Consider the following 26779-nt stretch of genomic DNA (forward strand, 5'->3'; position numbering starts at 1 on the left):
TATCTAGCGAATCGATCGGTCATTTTCGAAAAAAATACAACCGTTTATGCTTTATAAACAAAATATCGCATTGAACGTACTTTCCGCTTCCGCATTCTTCATAACGCTTACGCTGAATGTTCTACGCCTTCCCTATTCTACTTACGGAACGAACGCGGCGCCAGTTTCGTTTTTTTCCGTAACTTGAATAGGGAAGGCGTAGGGCATTCAGCGTAAGCGTTATGAAGAATGCGGAAGCGGAAAGTACGTTCAAGGCGATATTTTGTTTATAAAGCATAAACGGTTGTATTTTTTTTCGAAAATGACCGATCGATTCGCTAGATAAGACCCTTATTACTCATCTGGTATCGTTTAAAGCCCTTGAAGCTGCACTGAAACTGTAATTTTGACCTTCAACCTGTTGGTAGCCATTGAAATCCACTGTAAGGAGAATAATCCTGGAATGTTTTCCTCAAAAACCTTATTTTCTTTTCGACTGACGAAAGAAAGACATGAACATCTTGGATGACATGGGGGTGAGTAAATTTATCAGGAAAAGTGTATTTAAAAGTGGACTAATCCTTTAATATTCGGCGCCACAGGTGAAAAGAGCAAGATACTAACATTCTACAAAACAGGTGTCATTTGTGTCTCTGGCATATAAAACTAAAATATCTAAAAATGTGTTTATGTGGGAAAAACTTACTCTAATAATGGCTACAGTTTTCCCACCTCTCCCTACTTCTGCACTATTTGCTATATTAGAAAACATACAACATAGAGATACATGTAGTATATACCCATTTTATCTAAGCTAGCATTTGTCTTCTAAACATTTTGGAAATTGTTTTTGTGTTCATTGAGATATTGTTTAAAATGTTACCTTTCAAAGGGGGTGTACTCATTTATGCTGAGCACTGTATATCCATCTGGTAACTTCAAAAAAAATTACATGCACTTGTATACTCTGTACAACAATCTTTAAATACTACAGTATATATCTGGTTTAGCTGTTCATTCACACATTTTTCGTAAATCCAAACCAACACAGACAAGACATTTCAAAGAGAGCTCATTAGAATTTATTAAAATTCTACCAGCTTACCCAAAAAAGGCAAATAACAGAAATATTTACAGTTCTATTTTTTTTTTCCTTTTAAAACAATGTTTCCGAGGCCGTTGTCCTGCTGCTCTTCCAGCTGTACCTAAAGATCTCAGTCAGTGCATGTTAGACATTTCTGATGGAGCAGCAGCTACAAGAGTTAGTCAAGCATCTCCTAGTGATCTGGATGAACCATTACAGTCATTCTACATGATCATGGAAGCGTTTCAGTGCGTCCAGTCCTCGAACTCACCATCTCTCTTCATTCAGTTCTGGAATACTGTCATCATGGATACTGATGGTGACTTCTGGAAATCCTGAGGTTCAAATATTGTAATTCGTACAACACTCAGTCTTGTAAGATTAGCTTTAAGACTTCCTCCAGTGACATTAAAAACGGACTGTTTTAGATCTCAAATCTTGAGTGAATTGTAAGAACCTTGAGGAAGAGCTGTAAGACTGTGACAAGCATTAGACTGGAGTGTTTAAGGCCGATAGCTACAGTGCTTGTGCACATCTCTCCGTTGTCCCATTAATCAGACGGCTTCAAGTTATTTCTGTTTTTGTTGTGCAAGTTGAGCTGGGCTCATTTAAGTGAGTGTATGAAGCTGTCCAGGTCGTATTCATTTTCGTACTGCTGCTGGTCCCACAGGTCGCCCAGTCCATCCAGAACAGACTTCATGCTGGCTTTACCAGAGGATGATGACGCCTCGCTCTTCTCCGCTTCATCCTAAACATCAACACAAAGCATCAGTATGAACGTGAATCTCTAATGAAGATGTGCATGTGGAAAAACTAGCATTTAGGGCTGCACTGCTTCATGGGACGGTGTCTTCTCTGCAAGCACTGACCTTGTCCAGTGTGAAGAGGTTGAGCAGCTGCTCTGTGCCCATACTCTGCAGACTGGCGTTCTCTTGGCTGATGACTGTATTTGCGATGGTCATCTTAAATTTCTGCAGACCCATGATCTTTTCCTCCAGTGTGCCTCGTGTGATGAGACGATACACATTCACCACACGTTTCTGAAACGCACAAATACGCAATCGTTTTATGGATGCAAATGGACAATGAATGTTCACACTCTTTTTTACCGAAACACCAAAAACCAAAAAGTTAATTTAATCAATTTTTATTTTTATTTTATTTTTTTTTTTAAACTCTTTCCCTGCCATTGATGGTATTTTCTGGCTTTCTATGTTTTCACTGTTATACGGTAGGGGGCGCCATTCTGAAAGCATACAGAATCTCTGGATCAAAAAAGAAGCAGAAACGAGCGATAAAAGCATTGCGTATGCATGTTCTAGTCTCTGAACTACTCTGGGATGTTCCAGTGACAACATAGCACAGCGTCAGTCAGCAGATGTCGCTGTTTTAACGGCATAATTCTTTTTTCTTTTCTTTTTTTAAGCCTAACTGTTGCAAATAAAAAGAAAAAAAACATGCATTTTTAAAAATATGCTATATAATATATAAAAAGTAATATATACACAATTTATATTATTAAAAGTTTATTATTTATGCCGGCGCTGCATTGTCACGGGAACATCCCAGCTGAAGATGAGGAAATTACGCCGCTCCCTTTGCCAAGTGCATTCCAAACGGCTGATCACATAGGGCATCACTTTCATTTGGAACTTGCCCTGTGAACCATTTGGTACGAATACGCGTACCGTTACACACACCTAATATATATATAAAGCAGAGGCTCTTTCTGATATATTGCATGTTCAGATACAATTAATCTTTGATACAACAAAATATTCCAAGGGCCATGAAATTGTGAAAATCATCAAAAACACTAGCGGTGGCTGGCAATGTTAAAAAAAAAAAAAAAATAAAAAAAAAATAAAATAAAACACCCAGGAAAAGAGTTAACACTCAAAGACATTTTTGCATGAAATGGCAAAATGTTCATTCATGTTTATTTCATGCTTTAACTAGTGGTAAAGAGGAAGAGATGATCAGTTCCACATGCACTATTTCAAATGGCATTTTCTTTTCCTCTTACCTCCATATAAATGCGTATTAAAGTAGTGTTTACAAAAGCAGAGCTGCTTTGTGTACATCAGTAACCAAGAAAACAAAACCACTGCTGTTCCATAAGCGCCACCTACTGTCAGAGTGAATTTGCATTTTCATTCAGCCCCTCTGCTGTTTTTGTTTTGAGCAGGTGTTTTATGTATAATAAATTCAAAGATAAAGTGAGAAAGATAAAGATCTTTGAAATTGTACAATCTTATTTAAATGTAAAAGAAAATTGCTCATCCTCAATCATGATTAAAATACTGTTGCTACTACTAATTCCAAATGGCTACAGATATTTTTTTTGTTTAAAGGCCAGTTTAGCTTGTAATAGAGCAAATTAACAAATAAATTTTTGTCCTTGAAAAATCATGATGGGTACATCCCTAATTTTTGGTGGTTGCTGAAATTTCAGTCCATTAATAAATACTGATTTGGTTAAAAGCGGTAACGCTTCCATACCTGTCCTATTCTGTGAGCTCGGTCCATGGCCTGCAAGTCTCTCATGGGATTCCAGTCATGCTCCACAAACACCACGGTGTCAGCCCCGGTCAGATTCAATCCCAGTCCACCCACATGAGTAGTGAGCAGCAGAACATCTATGGACGGGTCATTATTGAACCTGAAGAAGGAAAAAGATCACATACAGTGACCCAAATGGAACTGCCTCCGAGGTTAAATATTTCTGGGGTAGTTTGCATAGCTGTCTCACCTGGAGACAATGGAGTGTCTGAGGCCGGCCTGAACGCCTCCGTCCAGCCTGAGGTAGGAGATGGTGGGCAGCTGTGGTTTGAGCAGGTCCTGCTCCACAATGTCCAGCATGCTCTTCAGTTGGCAGAAGATCAGAACACGGTGCTGGGCCACCACAGCCTCTGTGCCGCCATCAGACGCTCCAGATGAACCCAGTCCACAGTCCAACAGCAGCTACAACACAAAACAAAACAAAAATAAATGCATCCTGCTACTACTGCATTTTGTTTGTACTTTACACTAGATTGCAGTGAAAAGGGAAAAAACGCCACAGGAAATTGATGTTTTAAAACAAAAATCAATTCATATGAATCACAATTCTATCTTCTACTGATTCAAAACGATTTACAAATTTCAAAAATCGATTTTCTAAATGTTTAATAACATGATGTGAACATCTAAATCACCAAATATTGAGAACGCAACAGCGCGTTATACTTTTCTAATGATTGGCCACTGATCGGAAACCAGCTGATAATAACTTCCTTGGAAAAAAAAAAAATAAAAAAAAAATAATCCCAAAACATTAACTTTGACTGATAGCGATAAATCCATAACAGCGATTAACATGGTGTTATTTCAGATATGTGGATGGCACCTGTTTGAGGGCTGAGAGTTTTGGGGCGTGCTGAATGTCTCTGAGGTTGGAGTGTTGGCTGATCAGCTGTTCTGTGATGTGTTTGTACTCTGGGTGTTGAGGGGTCAGCACCAGTGCTGGGTGATTACACAGCTTCCTCAGATACTGCAGAGCCTGAAAACATCAACACAACAACTTTATAGACTGTTTGACTGAGAGGAGGATATTCTTGCCCTCTTATATAACTTCATGAGATCAACCTGGAAGACATGTCCAGTGGCCTTCAGTTTGGGTTTCTCTTCATCCTCTTGCGTAGACGTTGTGGAGATTACATCATCCACGTTCACCTTTGCGCGAGACTTGGCAAAGTCCTCGTACAGTTGAACCTTAGCAGGTACAGGTGAGAGAACAAGAGCGATATCAGCAATATTTTATTACACCTATATCTTTTTTTTAAATGCTTTCAGATTAACTTGTGTTTTCAGATTTTATTTTTATTTATATATTGTGCAACATCCTGTGTGTGTTTTGTACCTGCAGAGGGCTCAGGTTGCAGTAGTAATCTTGTATGATCTTGGGTGGCAGATCTTGAAGCACATCATCCTTCATTCTCCTCAGGAGGAAGGGCAGAACCTGTCTATGGAGTGCTTCCATTGCCAGCACACCTGAAAAACACACCCCCACATATTATTTTAGACTAAAAAGATGACATTAAAACAACTTTAAGCGCTGCTTTATAAAATCTAAAATTTGAAAAGGTCACAATGAAGGGGAAAAAAAAATAAAATAATTAAATAATAATAATAAAAAAAAACTTTATGGCCCTAAAAATAGGGTTTTTAAATCAGAACATGTTTTGTGAGGTTCATTTATCTAGTGATTTATTACAGATATTGAGGTGGTCAAAAAGAGCCTCAGAATGAGAGGTCAGTGTTGGTAAAATGAGGAATCAGAGAGATGTGATAATCATACCTGCTTCCTGCTCGCGTGAGGAGCTTTTAGCATCTCGACTGGCAAGGATGGGCTTCCCATAGCGGGCAGCAAACTGACGTTCAGTACCAAGAAAGCCTGGCATCAGGAAGTCAAATAGAGACCACAACTCCAGAACATTGTTCTATAGAGACAAAAAAAAAAAAAAAAAAAAAAAAAAAAAAACACACAAATAGTCATTAGCTTCTCAAAAGCAAACTTCAGAATGTTTCAAGCCAAAATTCTACTTCATATTGGCAAAATCTGAAAGGTACATTACTGTTCAGAAATTTGAATGTGCAATTTTTTTCCAAAAATTAGTACTTTTATTCAGCAAAGACATAAAATATCAAATTTTCAGTAAAGACATTTATAATGTTACAAAAGATTTTTCAAATAAATGCTGTTCTTGTGAACTTTTTATACAAAGAATCCAGAAAAAACATTAAATCAGCATATTAGAATGATTTCGGAAGGATCACGTGACACTGAAGGTGCTTAATGTATTTGGTCAAATAAATACAGCCTTGGTGAGCATTAGAGATATTTTAAAAACATTAAAAAAAAAATTTAATCAAATTTCAACCACAAACTTTTAAACAGTAGTGTGTACAAGCCACTCAAGAGCTCAGATCTCACCTGAATGGGTGTTCCTGAGAGAATTATCCTGTAGTTGGCAGTTAACTGCTTGATTGCTTTGGAGAGTTTGGTCTTTCCATTTTTAATGACGTGACCCTCATCAAGGATACAGTAATTAAATTTAATATCCCTGTAACAGAAACAGTCTTGAATTATTAAAGCTTTTTTTTTTTCAACTCTGTGTATGAAGTCTGTGAATGATAAACAAGTAACGAGTTGTAACCTGAAAAACTCAATGTCATTCCTAACGACATCATACGAGGCAACAATGAGATTGTGTTTCTTAACCTGGTGCTGCAACCTGCATTGAATGAAACAGAAAATTATTTCTTAAACTGTATGACGAGTCAATATTCATTTAACAAGCGCTTTCTTGCGATCATACCGTGCTCTTTCCGTGGGGGGGCCAGTATAGTGCAGAGGATTGAGATACTCTTTAGAGCAAAACTTCCCAACCTCATCCACCCAGTGGCCTGTCAGGGTGGGCGGACACACCACTATGGAGGGCAAAGGGCAACAGTCGGGAGCCTTTGTCCTGGTGTACTCCTGAGCCCTACACACACCACAATATTATTCAGCAAATAAAGTATTGCGTTTTAACCTATAACACTGCACTATGAAAAATGAAGTTGATTTGGGGTGTACCTGAGGAAATGATCACCAGCCAGAATACAGATGGACTGCAAGGTTTTACCCAGACCCATATCATCACACAAGATCCCATGAAGCTTGTACTTGTTCAAAAATGATAGCCAGTTCACACCATCCTACAAAAGAGAATGAGATTTCATTTAAGAATGAAATTCATTTTTAAAAAGAACAATTTAAATGACCAGCGATAAATGCAGTCAAACTTCTTTTATATTAAAGTTTACTGTATTTCCATCCTCATTTCATTCTCAGAAGGATTTGCCAAAAAAATAAAGCTGACATTTTCATGGGCAGAACTGTGAAATGCAAACACACCTGCTGGTATTTTCTGAGCTCTGCTTTGATGGGCACAGGAATCTTGTAATTTTCCAGTTTCCTTCCATCCAACAGCTGCTCGAGGAAGTGTCGTTCTCTGGCCTTCTGCCGAATTAGATCTTCAGACATAGACGGTGGGTCTGGGATTCCAGCCTGAAGGGGGGGTGGGGGAGGGGGAGAGAGAAAAAACTAAGATGAAAAGGAAAAGGAAAACAGCTGCACAGAAGTTAAGCAACAAGCATCCTGCCCATACTGAGCACCCTCTACAGAATGTCTTGCATCATTAGAAACTAAAAAGCATGCTGGACTGTGCTGGTTACTGATCGCTCACCTCAAGAGGAAGCAGTCGGATCAAAGTAGCAAAGCACTGTGTCGCCATGAATCGCACGCTGTCACAGGGGTCACTCATACGGCCCAACACAGGGACCACCAATAGCACAATGTAGGGCACAATATCCACATCCAACTGTTCCATCACACCTGGACACTGTGCTCAGGAAGAATATTTGTTGTATTTTGTACACACTTTAAATGTTTGTACACTGCTGTACAATAGTTTGTGGTTGGTAAGACTTTATGTTTTTGAAGTATCTAATGCTTACCCAGGCTGCATTTATCGAATCAAAAAGTTTTCTATTTTAATATATTTTAAAAAGTAATCTATTCATGTGATGGCAAAGCTGAATTTTCAGCATCATCACTCCAGTCTTCAGTGTCACATGATCCTTTAGTACTCATTCTAATATGCTGATTTGCTGCTCAAGAAAGATTTCTTATTATCAATGTTGCAAACAGCTGTGCTGATTAATATTGTTGTGGAAACATTATTCAAAGAATCCAGATAAAATGTAAGTTCAAAAGAACATTTATTTGAAATTAAAATCTTTTGTAACATTATAAAAGTCTTTACTGTCACCGTTCATCAATTTAATGCATCCTTGCCGAGTAAAAGTATTAAAGGGTTCACCTAAAAATGTAAATTCTTTAATAATTTACTCACCCTCATGTTATTCCAAATCCATAAGACTTTTGTTCATCTTCGGAACACAAATGAAGATTTATTTAATCAAATCTGAGAGATTTCTGTCCCTTCATTGAAAGTCTACTCACCCAAAACTCTGATGCTTCAAAACGTTCATTAAGACATTATGTTATACCAGCGCATTACATAAAAGCCTAAAAGCCTAAATTAAATCTGTTCATCATATAAAGAGAACATGTCAGAAGACTTGGTTCACCCAAAACTGAAAATTCTGGTTTAATCCATTTCTTGAATTTCTTTAAAAAATAAAATCTTACTGACCACTAACTTTTGAACTGTAATGCATGTCTTACTCAAATTATAATCCATCTTAAATCAAGTTTAACACTCTGGTGAAACACAAAGGCATTTTTAATACAAGAAAACAGCTAGATTTTTATTTGTGACATGCAGAGGATACAGGCCATGGCTTCGATGGCTCCCTCCTGCTTGGTGTTGTCATCAATAGCACCCAACCAGGGAAGCACATGTTCCAGAAACACGTTCATGGTCTCCATAGTAGCGATCTTGCTGAGCATGCCCACACAGCGAGCGGTCATGTGACGTACAGCTGTGTATGGATGCTGCAGACAGGTGCACAGGAGAGGCAGCTGCTCCATCAACTGCAGATATAGAGACAACAGGAGACTGGCTGTAATTGATATTGTTCATGTATTTTGATGCAAGACGTTCTTGAAAGTTGTGTGTGTGTGTGTGTGTGTGTGTGTGTGTGTGTGTGTGTGTGTGTGTGTGTGTGTGTGTGTGTGTGTGTGTGTGTGTGTGTGTGTGTGTGTGTGTGTGTGTGTGTGTACATACTACAGGGATGAGCTCTTGGGACATGGCTCCTGCTGTGACCTCCAGCACCTGCAGAGAGTTCACAAGCTCCTGAGCAATCGAGTCTCCCTGCTTCAACAACTGGCTGGAATCTGCAACAAACACAGACAGAAAGTGAGAAGCTGGAAAAGGGTTTATCAACAAACATTCATCTGAATTATAAAGAGCTTTTCACTCAAATCGTAATAAGTCACTTTACTCAAACTCCACTGAAACATTACCAAATCCCTGAGCATTCAGAGTATTCCTCAGCGGGCCGGTCATGAACTCCCACAGATATGGCAATGTTTTTGTCAACTCCCGACCAAAATGCCTGGCAACGGTCATCAAGCAGAACTCTGCCCCTCTCCTCTGGATAAGACATGGCTTCTTGCTCTACGTTAGAATTATACAGAGACTGTTAGCATCAGTCACGAGCTAGTCACACTACCAATTACAACACTGTAAATACCTCATCTGTTTCTGTAGTAATGCTGCCTCCTAGGGGCAGGTCATTGTTGGTGTTGGTTTTGGGGGCTTTGGGGGTGGGTCCCCTCTTACTGGTGATGGCAAAAGCTGCTTTCTGATGCCGGTAGAGAGTGATGATGCCCTTTGTCTTGTTCACCATATGATGCATTGCATCCTTCTCTGCCACAGACCCTGCAGGACAGATTAAATGCACAACACAGCTCACATTTTAAGTTAAATGCCAACATTCAAATTAAATTGGATGAACCTGGACAATACTAATATAATTAAATTACTATAAAGAGGATAGATATATATATATATATATATATATATATATATATATATATATATATATATATATATATATATATATATATATATATATATATTTATTATTTTTTTTTTTTTTATATCTCCATTTTATAATACATGAAAATAACAACCACACTCTACTACCACTATTATTATTAGTAGTAGTATAAATAACTGCAGTAACAATTGTATACATGAAAAATGAGTAATATTTTTATCATCATTACTCATTTTTTTTTTATATATACAATAAATTGTTACTGCAGTCATTTCTACTACTAATAATTGTTATTTATTATAATTTTTTTTTGTTTTTTTTTAAAGGACCAGAATGGACCTTGTTCTTGAAATAAAAGAATAATTTAGCATAAATTGTTCATAAATCCATTCTTCACATTAAATTGAAAGGGACAATTTACAAACAATTTACCCACAAATTCGTTCTGCTTGTTTCATAAATAAGGGCGGCCAATAAAAACAGGAATGCTATGGTGTTCCTCTCACCTTTACTGCTTTCTTGTATTGCTGGAGTGCTGGCTGGAGGGACAGGACAGGCAGCATTAGGGGTGAGCATCGGATCTACACAGACCGAGCTGCAGAGATTCTTCACAATCTTGGGGTTAGGACAGGGAGATCTGGCAGCGCACAGCTGCAGCAGGCGAGCAATGTTGGAGGCTGCGTAACCCTGAACGAGTATGTTCTCTTCGCGGCGGGCCGCCTCCATCAGGGGTCTGACCACAGGATTGAGTTTATCCGGCAGCATGGCCAGTCCCACCACAGCGCAGGCGGTGAAGGTATGAACTCTCAGCTGCAGTTGCTGCCATTCAGCACTGGTCTCGCACACAGTGGAATGAGCCTGCAGCCTCTTACTGTCCAAAGGCTGGAACTGACGTGACTTGAGGTTCAGGGAGGAGGTGCATTCTGAGAAGATGGTGGTCACCTAGAGAAAATCAGGGGAGGAATAAGTAGTCATTTTGGAGACATAATCCAAACTGGCATACAGTATACCTATAGGCTCTAATGAGCTGCCTTGCTATCTACTGCTTTCTAAGTAAGCATTCTAACTGAAGTGGATAGATTTTTTTTCTGATGGATTATCACAAAGTATTCTGGGATTGCTTTCTCCAAAGGACACATGGTTTTGGAAAAGAGCTCTAGAGTTTGCATCAATCTATACCAATTCTATACATAAATACTGCTACTAATAATAAATCATCACCATTATCATTATTATATTTATAAATTAACTGTATTATGATATATAAAAATGTATCACACATAATATTTAATTTATTGTCTAATAATAATAATAATAATAATAATAATAATTATTATTATTATTATTATTATTAACATTGTATTTATAATAAATGTGTATATATCACTTATATTTAAATGATTGTAGTATTTTATTATATTATAGTTATTATAGTATATAATTATATTATATAAATGCAGAAATTACACATTTAAATTATGATAAACATTAATATAATAATAATAATAATAATAATAATAATAATAATACATTTATAATATAAAATAAATGTGTAATATCTACATTATAACTTCAATATTAATGTAATTATACACTAATTATACTGTAATAATACTACTATAATAATTACAACAACAATTACTAGATAGTATAGTGTACTATATTAATAGAATACAAATTCTTGAAATAAAAGCAGTATGCTCTAGATTAGAACTTTGAATAATAAATAATAATTAAATCAAATAAATAAATCTCTAAATTCTTAGAGATTTGGTTTCTTTTAGCATCTTTTACTAACCAGCTCATTGGCCTGATCGATGGTGAACACAGTGGAGTTGATTCGTTCCCTCACGTCAATTTGGGCGTCAGCCAGCAGAGCTATGAGCTGTTTGCATTCATTCTGCATGCGAGTAAAAGGAATGGCAATCTCATCATAGTAGAGTTGCTCTGAGAGGATGATCAGCAATCGGGGCTGAACCACACTGGATAACAGCTCACACTCCTGTGATGCAGGACAGCATGTCATTAACATGTTTAAAAAGAAACCTAAGACTGACCCTCTCCCGTTCTCACCTTCTGAAGGCCTGCCCACTCACAGATCACCATAGAAACCGCAATCCGCTGCAGGGCTGATTTGGAATTGAGATGGAACAGTAAAAGTTGAGCTAGAGACTCAGCAGGCCGGAGTTCCTGAGAAGAGCTGTTCAACCGTGGGTCACATATACAACTGCACAGCGCCCCCAACAGCCTAGGATGATACAAAGTAGTCAGACTCAAATATGGCACAAAGACAGGGAAAAAATTTTTAAAAAAGTTTTGAGAACCACCGCCACCATCCCACCCACTTTGCAGCCATTAGACGTGCACGTGTCACCACATAGTCTCGTGTGGCAGGGTCTTCGGTAATTGTCTCCGCTCCACCGATATATTCCTGGACCGTTTCCTTGACTGGAACAGATCCCTGTCGGGTCTTCCCAGAAGCCTTCTCCTGCGGATTAACAGAGCAGATCAATTTTTGGATGTGTGGGAAGTGTGAAGGTTGTAGGATGGATTAGTCTAAGCCTCAGACAGCATGCCCACGGACCACCCACAGTCCATTCGCTGACCGTCTGATGCATACTGCACAGAAAAACAAACAAACTGGAAAGCACTTACTTACTCTTGTAAGCTCTAATCTAAAGAGTGAAATCTGCTTTCTTTGAGTCATGTCTGTATTTATTACTTTTGGACAGGCAGAAAGTTTATAGCACATGTACACTACCTTTCAAAAGTTAGGCATCAAAGCACAGTACAAAACAATGTGAAATTTTATCCATTTAAAATAAATGTTTTAAATTTTTACATATTGTTAAATATAATAATATTCATCTGATGGGAAAGCTGAATTTTCAGCATCATTACTCCAGTCGTCAGTGTCACATGATCCTTCAGAAATCATTCTAATATGCTGATTTGGTGCTCAAGGAACATCTCTTATCAATGTTGAAAACAGTTGTGCTGATTAATATTTTATCAATTTAGAGTATCCTTGTTCAATAAAATATTAATTTCTTAACGATAACGATAGTGTATGTAAAACCATTTTAAGACAAGAGTGTTCCAGTAAAATACCGGTTAAGATATTTAGACCTCCACCCTCACCTTTAAGCGGGCTTTCACTTCCAGCAGCATGTTGGGGTCTATTGGGATGTGTGGTGCTTGCATCATCAAACAGAGCCAGGCACCCATCCAAGGACAGCTGGCCGCCACCACATACTGCTGCGGGGCCTGTCGCAACAACTCCCCCCACACCTAGAAAACCATCAACATATTAATAAACTATTTAACATATCAGAGAAAAAAAAAAAAATTCAAAGAGTGGCAGAGAGTGAGTTTCAGTGGGCAACACCTTCTGTATAAGCTCTAGGATCTCTTGGTTGCTCTCCAGGATGCAGGACTGAAAAATGTGTCTTAACATGTCCTGCATGATGGGATTCAGCCACACTGCACAACTCTAAAGGCAAAATTATAAAATCAGAGCAAGAAACGGGAAAGATGAAATACTTGAAACTGAAGATGTCAAACACTACATATTTTAAATTTACTGTGCAACCCTAGTTAAAAACACATCTACTTTTATGTTGGTGTGTGTACTTGGCTTTGCACAGAATATCCAACCTGGTCGGCTTTGGAAAGCAGTGTGAAGAGGGTTTCTAGGGCGGCCCGACGAACAGAAGCAATGGTATGTCTCAGGAACGGCCACACTCGAGGAACCAACACTGTCAGAGACTGATGTGTGCTGGGAAAGACAAGAAAAACAAGGTTTTAGTTTCCCATTTATCATTGTCAAAAAAGTGGTGTTAACAGCAATAAAGAAATCCTTTCAGATCTAACCTGCACTGGCGGACCTGTGGATAAATGAGCAAGGAGGACAGGAGGGTCATGATGCTGTTAGTTGAGGCTGTGAGATCATCCAGCTCCAGCAGAGCATTCCACAGTGTGTCCACAATGAAGGGAACCTAATCAACACACACAGGGATTATAAATATACAGCCATTAACCCAGAGAAATTGCTGTGAATAAGTGCTAGATGTAAGACTGACTTGAATGTGTTGGAAAATTGATTTCATGCACAGTGACAGATTGACCGGCCTATGTTTGACTATTTTAAGATTATTGGCATCTGATAATAAGATATGCTCTCTTATATATCTGCACTGGCTGTCAAAAACAAATGAACTTTGAGCACAGACCTTAGCAGGCTGTGACTGAACCAATCCATCCACCACAGGGATCAAAGATGCAGCTGCCACTGCACGAACATCATCATCCAGATCCCGCAGGCCTTCTGTAATGGCAGGGAGAACCCGGGGCAGCAGCTCTGTGATCAAATCCTAAGGGTCAGCAAGGTGTGAAGGTCAAACACAGGTAAAATACTACAGCACGAATGTCACTTTAAATCTCAGCCAATAAGAAAGTGAGAATTCTTCACCTGTCTGACAGCAAGAACATATTTGATGCCCAGCAGACCTCCGTGTCGAACCTCCCACTGGTCTTCAGTTAGCAGCTTAAGCAGAATGTCTACAGTCATGGCAACGCCACTATTCGCCATGTGCTTCAAAGCAACGCCCAGAGTCTGTGCACACGTCTCTCTGACAGGTGCAACTACCTGGAAAGTTAGAGAAGTGCTTCAAGAATAGACCAAGAAAATGAAATCCTTGCCACAAAAAGTAAAATAAATAATAATAATAAAAAAAAATAAATAAATAAATAAAAAACACTCTAGTCTTAAAGGAAATAACCAGCCACCACTAATTAAAATTTAATATAAAAATAAAGCCCAAAAATGCTGAAATAAAAAATAAAAATAAAAAACATCTTTCAAACAATTGTAGTGACATGGACTCATCATTGAGCAAGTACAGGTTCAAATGTCAGTCTTTTTTTAGCCACTAGGGGGCAACAGGGCTAAAAACACTAATAAACTCAGAAGTAGGATTGTCAAAAAGTACAGACTTCGGTACCAAGTTGGTACTGAAATGAAAAAAAATAAAAAAATAAAAAAATGTGACGATACCAGCATTTCCCCCTAGCATTTTGAGTGGATTCTTCTCTGATTGGCCATTGTGCTTGCACAGATATACACGGGAGCGATCCCTAATATATCCACTGATAGACAGACCCGCTGATAGACACCTGCTTTCAAACGCTCCCATGTGCAAGCACTCAGTGAAGAGCGTCAAATATGTCTATTTACAATGTTTCTGAAGCGATGAACATTGTAGCCAATCACAGACATATCTGTTGAGCACATGAACACAATGGCCAATCAGAGGTGTTTAAGAATCTACTGAACAGCACTCAAAGTGCTAGGGAGAAATGCTGGTATAATTAATTTTTTATTTCAGTACCAACTTGATACCGAAAACTGTACTTTTGACAACACTACTCAGAAATTATAAGAAGACAAACCTCATCTGATACAAAATCTCCAAATCTGTCTAAAGCGAAGACACACAAAAGCCGGATGACCAAATCCTCCAGCCACTCCTGGTGCTGTCGCTCCATCTGAGAATGTAGAAGGCATCAAACATTAGACAATGAACTTAAACTCTGACAGTGAAAATATACAATGAGCTGGTGAACACCTGTTCTGCTGTACTGCCAACAGTCTTTCCTCCACCAGCACCATGACATTTCAGCACTTCCCTCAGTCCTGTGCCGGCACCGTGACGAATCTAAGCATGCCAAATAAAAACTCAGTGACCAACCACTACTTTTTTCCCCCACTGTAACCACGCATACAAATAAACTGTTTACACGCAACTGCACGTAAGATCATTTGTCTCTCAAAAAGCACAAGACCAGCAGAAATCAGTGTTGCCATTAAGTAAAACTAGTGCTTTAAAAACTAATTTTCTTTAAAAAGAAATAAAGTTAAGGAAAAAAATAGAAATATTAGATGAAAAATGTAAACTTAAATTATAAAAATAATAATAATAGAAATATTGCCTTGGCAACTAATTGAAAAAAAAAACAAAAAACAAAAAAAGTAAAAAGGTAAAGTACAACAATAATTAGAAATGAGAACTAAATAGAAATAAAATCAAAAACAAAGTAATAAAATGACAAAAAGCACAAAACAAACAAAAAAAGACTTCAAATATATATATATATATATATATATATATATATATATATATATCATTTTCAGAAGCACTGAATCATTAGATTCGTTGTATGATCCATTCTTGTCTTGCAGCCATTTCGGAGCAAGTCTTTTTGGAAGGGGAATTTTAGCTATAACCGATTTACTCTATACAACGGATTTTTTCAGTACCTCCCACGAGGGGTTGAAGAGGTCATTGCACAGTTCGTCACAGAAGCTTTCCAGGGGCCATTCTTGAGTCTGTGAAACAAAAAACAAAACAAAAAAAATTTTAGACAGACACAAAAGACCACAATGAATGTGAACAGCTCCATGTGTGAAAGAAAAAGCAATCATGTGTGCAAGTCTCACACCTCCTCAAATAAACTGGAGTTATCAGGGACATTATCGATTAAGACTTTGCTGTCAGTTGCAGGCTGCTCAATGACTACATTTGTGGTTTTCCGTCGTTTCTCCTCTGGCTCTCCCTCAAAACTGTCATTGCTGTGGCAGAGGAACATAAGAGCATTGGTCAGAGTGACCACCCACATCCTCAGAAACAGTCATTATCTTTAAAGTCAACGTGAAATATGGTCTATAGGGCTGGGAGTCTTCTGGCACATCAAAACCTGATTCTGAAAATGATTCTTAATGCATCTCTCTAGAGGTGCAAATCTTTGACATGTGAAGGTGGTGGAGTAAACCATAAAAGTTGTTCTAGAATAGGTCTGCTCTCACCCACTAACAGAAACTGAAAAAAAATTATAACCTAGTATCTCTGTGAAAATTCAATGCTGCAGAGTGACCTTAAAACCTCTGCCTACATCACTTTCCGTGGCTTTGCACATGAATAATCAACTTTCAAGTGCGCGATCCCTTTAAATGTTCTTGAGCCGTAAAGTTTGCTTGGTTGTCATTGTCTTAAAGATCTTGTAAAATAAAGCATGTGCAGCCTCTGTGTCCGTGGCTGTTAAACTTATGAAAACAGTTATACACAAAATTGCTAATAGTACACGGTAAATAATTGTCGGTTTTGGAATAAAAGGAAATACAGATCCAATAACATTACCTCTTTTCATTAGGATCCATGTCTCTGGATCTCTGCTTTGCCACCAGTTTCGCCATCCTCTTGGCCTTGTTCTTCTGTCGATTGCTCATGCCTGGACGAAACTGTGAATCTATGAGCTCTGCAGTCGTCTAAAGAAGAGAACACAAAACTGAACAACTTAATATGATTGATAAGTACCTCGATTAGACCTGGTATCAGGGCTGGACGATATTAAATAATCACAAAATAGTTGCAATGATTTATGCCCATTTACCTTCTCCTCTAATGTGAGCCTTTAAAACCTGCAGAATATGAAGTAAGACAGAAATTCTCAGCACAACTCACCAAATGGTTGCGTGAGAAGTGACAGCCCAGGCTTTTACCAGGCTGTGATCTGTTGGTACTGGAGGCACAAGCATCCTCCAGGTCCTCATCATTAAAAAGCTCCTCAGTGTCCATGCCGATCGCAGCACCCATATCCAATCCCAACTTCTTCTGCAACTGCTTTCTCTGCCGGGCCAAACGCTCTTTGGGATCCGTCTCACCTGAAGAACGGAATGCAATCATGATTCAGAATGGCAAAACCAACAAGGGTGTTTTAGGTGTGTGCTTTATGGTTCAAGTCAAAACTATATGATACTCTGGTCTCTAGATATCACCCATTTTAGTGTCCATCATGTAAAAATCACAATCGCTTGATTGGAAACGTAATAGCACCCATTAATGAGGTGTCATTCATATTCATAGCACAAATGGTGCAGGGTAAAGTACAAAAAAGTTTAATAACAAACATCACTTATGAAATGGAAAATAAAGGTGTACATGGACAGACAAAACATATTTGTAATCAAATTTCTTCCAAACAGATATGCAAATAAATGCACACTGCACCTCTTATCCAATTCTAGGATAGTCAAATGAACAATGCTTTAATTTCCTTATTACGGTCAAATTCAATAGTATTATCTCTTTTCCGTAGAGTTATAAATATTATTTACACACATATGCAAAACTGCATTTGACGTAATTGATGTCTGCAGCACAAAAGGTGCAGGGCGAGTTACACAGCAAAGTTTAATACTCGAGGTTAGGAATTTGAACAAACTCCAAACCATAAGTATAAACAATAGTAATAACAACATGAAAGTTACAAGGCAGCAGTGTTAAAGGATTAGTTCACTTCTGAATGAAAATTTCCTGATAATTTACTCACCCCCATGTCATCCAAGATGTTTCTTTCTTCAGTCAAAAAGAAATTAAGGTTTTTGAGGAAAACATTCCATGATTTTTCTCTCTCTCTCTCTCTATATATATATATAGGGACTTCAGTGGGGTTCACCGGGTTGAAGGTCTAAATTGCAGTTTCAGTGCAGCTTCAAAGGGCTCTACACGATCCCAGACGAGGAATAAGAGTCTTATCTAGCTAAATGATTTGTGGTTAAAAAGTATATATTTTATTTATTTATTTATTTATTTTTTAAATGACAGATCGTATTCACTAGACCTACACTAGATCGTATTCCCTCATTCCTCGCCTGGGATCACTTAGAGCTGCAATGAAACTGCAATTTGAACCTTCCACCCAGTGAACCCCACTGCTGAAGCCACTATATGGAGAAGAATCTGGAATCTGGAATGCTTTCCTCAAAATTATCAGGAAATTTTCATTCAGAAGTGAACTAATCCTTTAACACACGAGAGCTCTAACCCTACCTGACTTGTCATCTTGCACCTCAAACTCCGCTCCTGCTGAACCAAGCAGCGACGCTCCATGCTTGAGCAGACGGGAGATATCGAACCTGTAGAAACTCAGCCTGTCTGAGGAGATGTCCTCTGGAGACATATCTTCTGGACACATCTCTGAAAAGGACAACATGCATGAAACTCTCGCTCAGCTCAAGACACACATTAGACAGAAGCTTAAAGACTTGTCAGCTGTTAACATTTCACTGCAGGATCAAATTGGTGTTGATTTGCATTTGACTGCATTGATAAAGTGTATAACCAGTTACCGCAGCTATGTGCCTTCCTGTAAACATTTTAAAGAAAATCCCAAAACCCTCCAATTCTCCAGTAATCAATCTGGAATCTGGGAATATTCAGATCACCGTCTTTTGGCTTCGGAGCTGGGTTCCATTCCGGAATATTCTTCACTATGGCTTCGACAGCCTGTCCCGCTGCGATCCGTGTATCCCAGTTCGGACTCCTCAAGAATGTTAAAACCTATTGAGGAGGGAGGAAGGGAAAACACATCAATAATCGGAAGGGTTGAAATTAAGCAAGAGGCAAGTTTGTTCAGATGCATCACACATGAGGCAAATAAGAACTTCCAAACCTTTACCTCAATTCTTATGTTCTTATGAAATCTCTATGGCCTCTCTTTGTCAGTTGAAAGCATTAACCCAGTCATTTTAAAAAACACATATTAAGAGAATGTTATAACACTGAGACACAGGATTGCAGGATACCAAAGAAAACCAAGAACAAAAACCATGCACCATGGTGGACATTAAACAAATGAATAATTCGGTAACATGATATACATCTCAAAGTACCACAATAACACTATCTGATACCACCACATCACTATCGCTGTCCAAATTTAAACCAACACCAAAACAAACAATTTTGTGAATATCTGCTAGATGTCTGTTCTGTGTGTGTAGTGAAAAAATATGTTTGTGCATAGACCTTGCTGTGTAAACAGGAGAAAAATTAAGTGGATCAGACCGATCCACAAAGCACCAAAACACTTTGTAGCCAATCAGAAATAGTACATGCTCATGATGGGGGGGTGGACAAAAGAGAACAAGTGGGACATCTGTAAAAAGAATGCAGAAAGAGAGATGCCTGGTATATTACCAAAAAGGAAATGGTCAGAGAAATATAATTGGAAGAAGGGTTGCAATCAGGCAAGAGCTAGGACCCGCATTAATATTGGAAAAACATTCCAGCGCTGGAGAGACGTTAAGAGAGCATGAAGGCCTGAAAATGGATGCCGATGTTGCTTTGATTTTGTTCGACATATGAGTAACATTGGTTTTGCTATGTTCCACAGAACCAATATATGCTTTTGTTGTTTAATCACAGCTGATTCATCCATACTTGCGCAAGCTATCCGAAGCACCAACTGTAGGTAGTTTCCTGTGTTGCATGGCACGTTAGGGGCCGGGCAAATTAAGGGAGGGGTGCATTTGTTTGAGTGTCGATTTCAAATATTTCTCAGAAATTGCTTACTGCAGACTATCATACAATAGATCAGCTGTCAGTTTAGAAAGAGAACAGGACATTTTGCTTGCAAAAGTCTTAGTCCATGATCACCAGCTTTGTTGTTTTAGCAATGTTTTAATATCCATCCATATTTATTTTTTGGTCTTTATTATGATGCAAACAGAAGATACAGGAAATATGTACACAAAATGTAAAAAAATAAATGTAAAAAAGATTTTTTAAAAATGGCTCCTTTAAAGGGGAAAAAAAAAAAAAAAAAAAAAATGTATTGTGACCTCCTGGGAGAAAAGAAGAAAATCGGAGACACTTCTCATCAGATTTTGAAAGCTTTCTTGGCCTTCCATTCATTTTCCATTCCATTTAGGTTTAAGAGAGCCAGGTTCCTGCTATTGCTCGAGTGTAAGTGGAGGTCACTAAATACTTGCCACTTTAGCCTACAGAAGCCATTTTCTTCCTGTTTAATACTGCATACAAATTTCCTGGTTATGTTCTAATAAAGAGACTGAGAAATAATTATATATGGTCATTATATCATTGCTAAAACAACATCTATCTATATCTATACATCTATATCTACAGTAGTCAACATCTGAAGTGGAACAAAACCTTTCAAAGTTGTTCCAAAACCTTCTTCTTAGGACAACTTTGATGAACTTTTTTGATCCACTTCAAATGTGGAGTGTGTGGTACTGTGTGTGTGGTTTGTTGTAATTTTGTTTGTAAATTCATGTGTGTTTTTTTACATTTACATTTAAAAGTATCTGCTAAATAAATGCCTTATCCACAGCGATTCACAATAGTGTTTTCACATCACATATGAGAGCAGTGAACAACAGATGGCAAGCATGCTATTTGGAAGACTGTGTGCTAGGAAAGATGTTCTTCCTGTACAAATACAAACAAATGCTACTAGTACAACAATACAGATACATTGTTCTTTTGCATATCTGATCCATTTTGACAAATGACAAACTACTAAATAAGCCTGTCAAAAACAAACAAACAAACAAACAAAAACTTTTATTTCAGATGGTCTGAACAAATCCTAAACACTCACCTTTGATAGCAGGTTATTAAGCTCATGTGGGTGAAGCTTAACAACATCTCCCAGCTGCTGAGCAGCTGCTTTACGGGTAACAGGAGTCGTTCCTGTATCCAATAAGATAAATAGTCGTTCCAACCTGGAGACAGTGAGAAAAAAAAACAACAATTAAAAATATAATTCTACAATGTTATAAATAAACTGATAATTTAAGCCAAGGTCACACTAGAGACTGCATTTGAAATTTCTTCAGTCACCACAACCACATGATTTACATTGAACAATGTGTGTATAAAGTTCTATATAAATAAAATTGATTTGAACTTAAAGTTTGTGTTTTTAATGAAGCTAAGGGGTCACATTGTGAAGTATCTTTCTTCTATTGGTCACACATCCTTGCATGGTACATATATGCAGGTAAGAGCTCAAAAAAAAAAAAAAAATCTTTGGAGTGCAGTGAAATTTACATGAGCTTGTGCTTCAAATATCCCTCTCACATTTGCATTGGGAAAAATGTATGTTTAAAGTTAAACAAGTTATGTTTAACTGGGTGTTATGCCACTCAACATTACCAGTGGTTTTGAACATACATTGACATCTAAGGGTCTTGATTGCATGCAATTTGTGTATTAACTATTTATTATTAGTAATAACTGGTCATGTGATCAACATTGGGGGACGAGGGGTCTATAAGCAACAGAAGCTTTTCAAGAGTTTGATTTTAATTCATTTCTTTATGGGATTTTTTTTTTTTTTAAACAAAAAAAAAAAAAAAAAAAAAAAAAAAACAACTTTAAGGGTGAAAAATGACAACCTAGCAGCTTCCCTCACACCATCCTGTCAAGAGCGTTATATAACGGCACATTAATCTACAGAGATGGATTAGGAGAAACGAGTGCTGCCTTCAGTCTGTCTGGATGTTAACCATGTCTTTACCTCAATGACAGTGCCCAACCCAGAGAGGGATGACACTACGTGGGGTTAGTCCACTAATCACCCGTGGATTTACACATTAGCCGGAGATTTACCAGGATAGAGTAGAATCATTATGGCAGACCACAAAACTATAAGTTGGGTTCATAACGCACATGAAATATACCACAAAACACTACGAATATTTGATATAGAGCATGAGACAACACAATTTGACAGGTTAAATAATGACGTGTTCATTTGCGGGAGGTTAAACAGCTTCTGCAGAAGCAGTGACGAATTAACGTTACGTTATTTTCAAAATATTGCCCGTTTTACCTAACGTTATAATGTAAGTTATATATCATAAAAGTATTAAGAATTAGAAAATTCAACTGCGAAGACACATTTGCCAGCTGCAAATGAACCATAACCCACCAACTCACCTTGAAACAGCCATATGAGCTGTTCGAGGATCCGGCTTTGGATCCGGGCGCGGGGTTCGGGTTCAGGTTTGGGCTCGCGCTGCTGCTGACCGTCGCGTGCGAGGACAGGCCCGATCTCTCGCACACTGCCTCAAAATCGGACTGCTCGCTTATTAAATATTTCCCACAGCGCCCGAAGACGCCGAATAACACCTACACCAGCGTACAGATTGATTTAGCCCTCCGCACTTCCCCGAAAACGGTATTTTAATCGAATAAACGGGGGAAAATAATTTTGTTGATCACAAAAGAGAAGCCAGGCGGCTGGTTTTATATGAGGAGCCATCTTGCATTTATTCCTTCATCCATGGTAGGCGCGCTGTGATTGGTTACATGGGCTCCAGCTGACCAATCACAACGCACTTTTCAAAAGGAAGCACACAGGACAAGAAAAAAAATATATATGCTCCGGAAACACGATTTTTAATCTCCTTTTTCAGTGGAAATATTTTTAATATTTTTTTTGTACCTGGAATTATTCTAAATTCCTGTTTGAGACATTTAATCAAATAATTTCAATCAATGACACTGATCTGTAACATTGACTTAGAATATGACTTTGTGGAAAAATTCACTTGCACAAAGACTCAAAGATGCTTTACGACTCACTGCCTGACTCTGATCCCTAATGTAGAAAAACATCTATTTTAGAAACACTCATATCACAAATGTTCGTATATGAACTAATAATATTTATTTATTTATTGCTTAAGAAAATGAGAATTATATTCCCCCGTATGTACCTGTGATTATTATTATTTTCCCCCTGAGAAATATAATTTAGAAAAATTCTCGACTTTAATGAATGTGAAAAATGTATACAGTTTATTTCATAATAAATTTCTAACATTTTTAAAAACTTATTAACTTAATATTAAGTTATCTAAATATTGCAACAACAAAAAAATGTAAATGTTCTTTCGCTCTTTATTATTAAGCATAAAACACAGCCATTAACTCACTGGATATTCCGTACATTTGATATCGGATATCGAGTGTATTCAAAGTCTTTGAACAGTTCTGAGGTGGTTTATGGTGGTTTCTATGTTTGTTTTGCCTCCCTCTTACGGTGACCCAGAGTATTTTCATTTAGCTGGTGAATTTAAAGTGAAGCTTTGTAATAGTTTGATGATTGAGGACTGCGATATACATTACTGTGTTTATGCTTTTAAAAATCATCGTTTTATGTAAGGAAATACATTTTCTGCACAGGAAATCTGACAACTTGCAACAATCCAACATCTCAAGGAGCTGTAAACAGGTAAAATGTTGACACAATGGGTGGTGACTGCTGACTGGCCTCAATATTGCGTTATTTTAATGTCTGTTTCAAAGAATACTATGCTATTTATTATACAACAAGCAGCACCGCGAACCATGAAAGCTAATGCCAAACATATATTTAGTATGATATCCAATACTGAAAAACTCAGTGTACTTCCTTCATCTTGCAGATTTTCTACATGTATTCACCAAAAGCTCTTATCAGTTTCCAAAAATGAATTTAGTATATGCTCCAAATGGTTTTAATCCAAATACCCTGTTGTCATGACAACATTCCTTTTTAAGCCACTTTTCCAGTTCAACGCCAGCCAGTCTTCTGAAGAGAAGCCATTCCTTGAGGTGGAAACTGGGTTTATTGGTCTATATTAGTCTTTCTCTCTGTAATATCATTATCAAAATCACAGTAATGACAACTGCACCTTTTTTCCCCTTTCTGTCCAGGAACAGTTCATTTATCACACATTCTCAGATGTTCAGTCTCACTGAATTTATTTATCTGTTTCACTTTCCTTCTGGGAAAAAAAAAACCTGTATTTCTAGAAAAAAGGCATTTTCAGTCAGGTGCTCAAAATGTAATCTTGAAAAATAAATGTACTTTGCTCTGCATTTTGTGATGATTCACTACAGTTCTAAAAATAAAGGTTCCAATCAGACAATCAGAAGCAAAAGGTGTTGACAAAAGGTGTTTATTAGTCAGACTAAGAACTTTTATTCTCAGTTTTTTTTTTTTCTATATAAATATATCAGTGAAAACAACTATGCATTAGTGCTTTAGTATGATGATGCTAAACTCTAGTTCGCACATGCCCGCTTCAAGCCGGACGCAAACCCGGGCCCGTCCGCATGGGTGTCGGACGCTCTAACAAGGAGGCTAAAGGCTGCAACCTCTCTGCAAATCTCTTGAGATCAGGGGAGTGAGGTTTACACGCACAGCTCTTACTAGCCTACGTCTGTTACACTCACCCCCCTAAACCTCACTCCCATCCGGGTCACGGCACCAAGTGTAACTGGTCTGTTTTCTGCGTTGTGTCTTGTCTGCATAGTTAAAAACGGGACAGCAAACATCAGTTTCGCTGATCTTTTTTATTCCTGATATACAAAAACAAAGCTGTGTGAGTCGCCCTTGTTTTCTCTCTCCCATGCATTAACAATGCAAAGAGGAAAAAATCACATTAAACAAGAAAATAATATAACAGAAAACATATCTGATATATAAAAACAAATAAACACAGCCTTAGTGTGAGAGTCGCCCCTTGTTTTCTCTGTAAAACAAATGTGATGTACACTTGTCACATGTGCTCATTTCCACATTTAGGCCAGAATGCAAAATTATACCTCAACCAGGGTGAAATGACAAAAAATAACCACAAAGATATGTAAAATAACATTATTCACATGAATTAGAGTGAAAATATAGACATAAGAGCAATAATTAAGATAAAGATTAAAAAGATTATCAGGAGCCCAAAATAACTATGCAAAGAGGAAGAGGAGGAGACAGAACAGGAAATTATGTTGACTCATGATGTAATCACCACAATTAAAGGGGAAAGCACTCACATTTGTGAATTCGAATAAACATTATATGTTTTTAACAGGAAGCTTTCTGTACCTGTTTCACAAGAACCTACAGAATAGTATCATTAAGAACTTCAACAATGAAACAATTCGTCATCTTGGAATTATAAGATTCTATCTGACATTTTTGTTATGCAAAATTGAGTTATTGACATATTCTTATTCTGTGACAACTTATTTACATAATGTGATGTTTTTTTCAGTTGTGTACATTTTGGGACTTTTTTTAGAAAACAAAAAGGGTCTATCCACAAAGGAGTATGGAATGCAAAAACTTAAACATTCAATAAGCTCAATATTAAAAACTGCTCAGAATACAGATAGAACCTTATAATTCCAAGGTGGTGAATTTCTTTGATGAGAAGAAGGTTCTTTGTTGAATGCTCGAGATATAATGTTGTGCGTCACCTCTTTTTGGACATGTGAACGTAAGACTACAGAAATGACACTTCACATGTGCCATTACCTCTTATTAAACCTTTACTAACAAAATGTTGCTCTGATAGTAACGTCAATTGTCCAGAATTGTGACAGACCTGTGCGTCAGTGTTATTTTCCAGCTGTCGTGTGTGTGGAAAGCTCATGATTGTCTGACTTTGTAACTTTGGAGTTTGACACATGCTGTTAGACCTGTACATCTGGTTCTGTTCACATGATGATTCTCAGTTTCTTATAAATCACAGTCCTGAACAGAGACAAACACACACGCAAGAGGAACACACACAGGAACAATCATGTTGTACATGGTTGGGGTAAGTTTACCTATTAACTGATTTTTTCATTATTTATGATGTTTTAAAGCTTGTCTCTTGTATTTGGTATGTAAATGTAAATATGCGCAAAACTGTCAGTGACAAAGGCTACATCTCAGTATAAGGGTTGGGTTAAAAGAGTAAGTAAGAAACTTATTGTTTCTACGATATGTATATCTTAGGGACAATAAGCATCTATGCAATTACTCTTTTAACCCAATAACAATTACTATATATATATATATATATATATATATATATATATATTATTATATATATATATATATTATTATTATTATTTTTATTTTTTTTTGGATATGTTTGTGAACATATTTTTCTTGCTTTTAATTAAATGAATATTAATATTTAAATGTTTCTATTCACAGATTGTTTTGGGGCTTATTTGCATCATCAAGTGCATGTCAAATGGTCTGTGTCAGGTAAGAAGAAGTGTTTAAATATGCTCTCTCAATGGATTTAAAAGCCAGCAATAAATTATACATGATTATCTTGCTATTACATCTATTGTTGGGATAAGCAGACAGTGCAGAACAAGTCAGAAGAGAATAATAAGATAAAAGCAGCTGGAGAGGGAGTTAACACTTACATAATGCTGCTTATGTTTTGTGTTTGAGTTTTTCTACTGTCTCCAGTTCGAGAATAATTTTTCCTCGGCAATTGTCTTGGAAACAAGACCCTGC

At 37.5% G+C, this 26779-nt stretch overlaps 1 protein-coding gene across 1 annotated transcript; it reads right to left on the reverse strand.

The window, feature by feature from the left end:
- Positions 1 to 1038: 1038 nt before the first annotated feature.
- btaf1 (BTAF1 RNA polymerase II, B-TFIID transcription factor-associated) lies at positions 1039 to 22855 on the reverse strand. The gene is made up of 38 exons (XM_048204482.1): positions 22426 to 22855; positions 21083 to 21206; positions 18903 to 19017; positions 18508 to 18654; positions 17140 to 17339; positions 16816 to 16943; positions 16121 to 16250; positions 15939 to 16007; positions 15247 to 15336; positions 15071 to 15166; positions 14091 to 14267; positions 13852 to 13992; positions 13493 to 13617; positions 13277 to 13397; positions 13008 to 13112; positions 12761 to 12910; positions 11965 to 12107; positions 11693 to 11867; positions 11418 to 11621; positions 10126 to 10561; positions 9311 to 9498; positions 9081 to 9234; positions 8842 to 8951; positions 8447 to 8648; positions 7336 to 7484; positions 7005 to 7157; positions 6684 to 6805; positions 6424 to 6591; positions 6262 to 6339; positions 6039 to 6168; positions 5403 to 5544; positions 4965 to 5095; positions 4691 to 4816; positions 4452 to 4604; positions 3816 to 4027; positions 3566 to 3725; positions 1933 to 2103; positions 1039 to 1811 (listed from the first exon to the last, which is right to left on the reverse strand). Exons 1-38 carry the CDS (start codon positions 22437 to 22439, stop codon positions 1668 to 1670), a joined length of 5583 nt encoding a protein of 1860 aa, XP_048060439.1. The 5' UTR covers positions 22440 to 22855; the 3' UTR covers positions 1039 to 1667.
- Positions 22856 to 26779: the final 3924 nt, after the last annotated feature.

This window comes from Megalobrama amblycephala, linkage group LG10 (genome assembly GCF_018812025.1).
Source record: "Megalobrama amblycephala isolate DHTTF-2021 linkage group LG10, ASM1881202v1, whole genome shotgun sequence".
NCBI lineage: Eukaryota > Metazoa > Chordata > Actinopteri > Cypriniformes > Xenocyprididae > Megalobrama > Megalobrama amblycephala.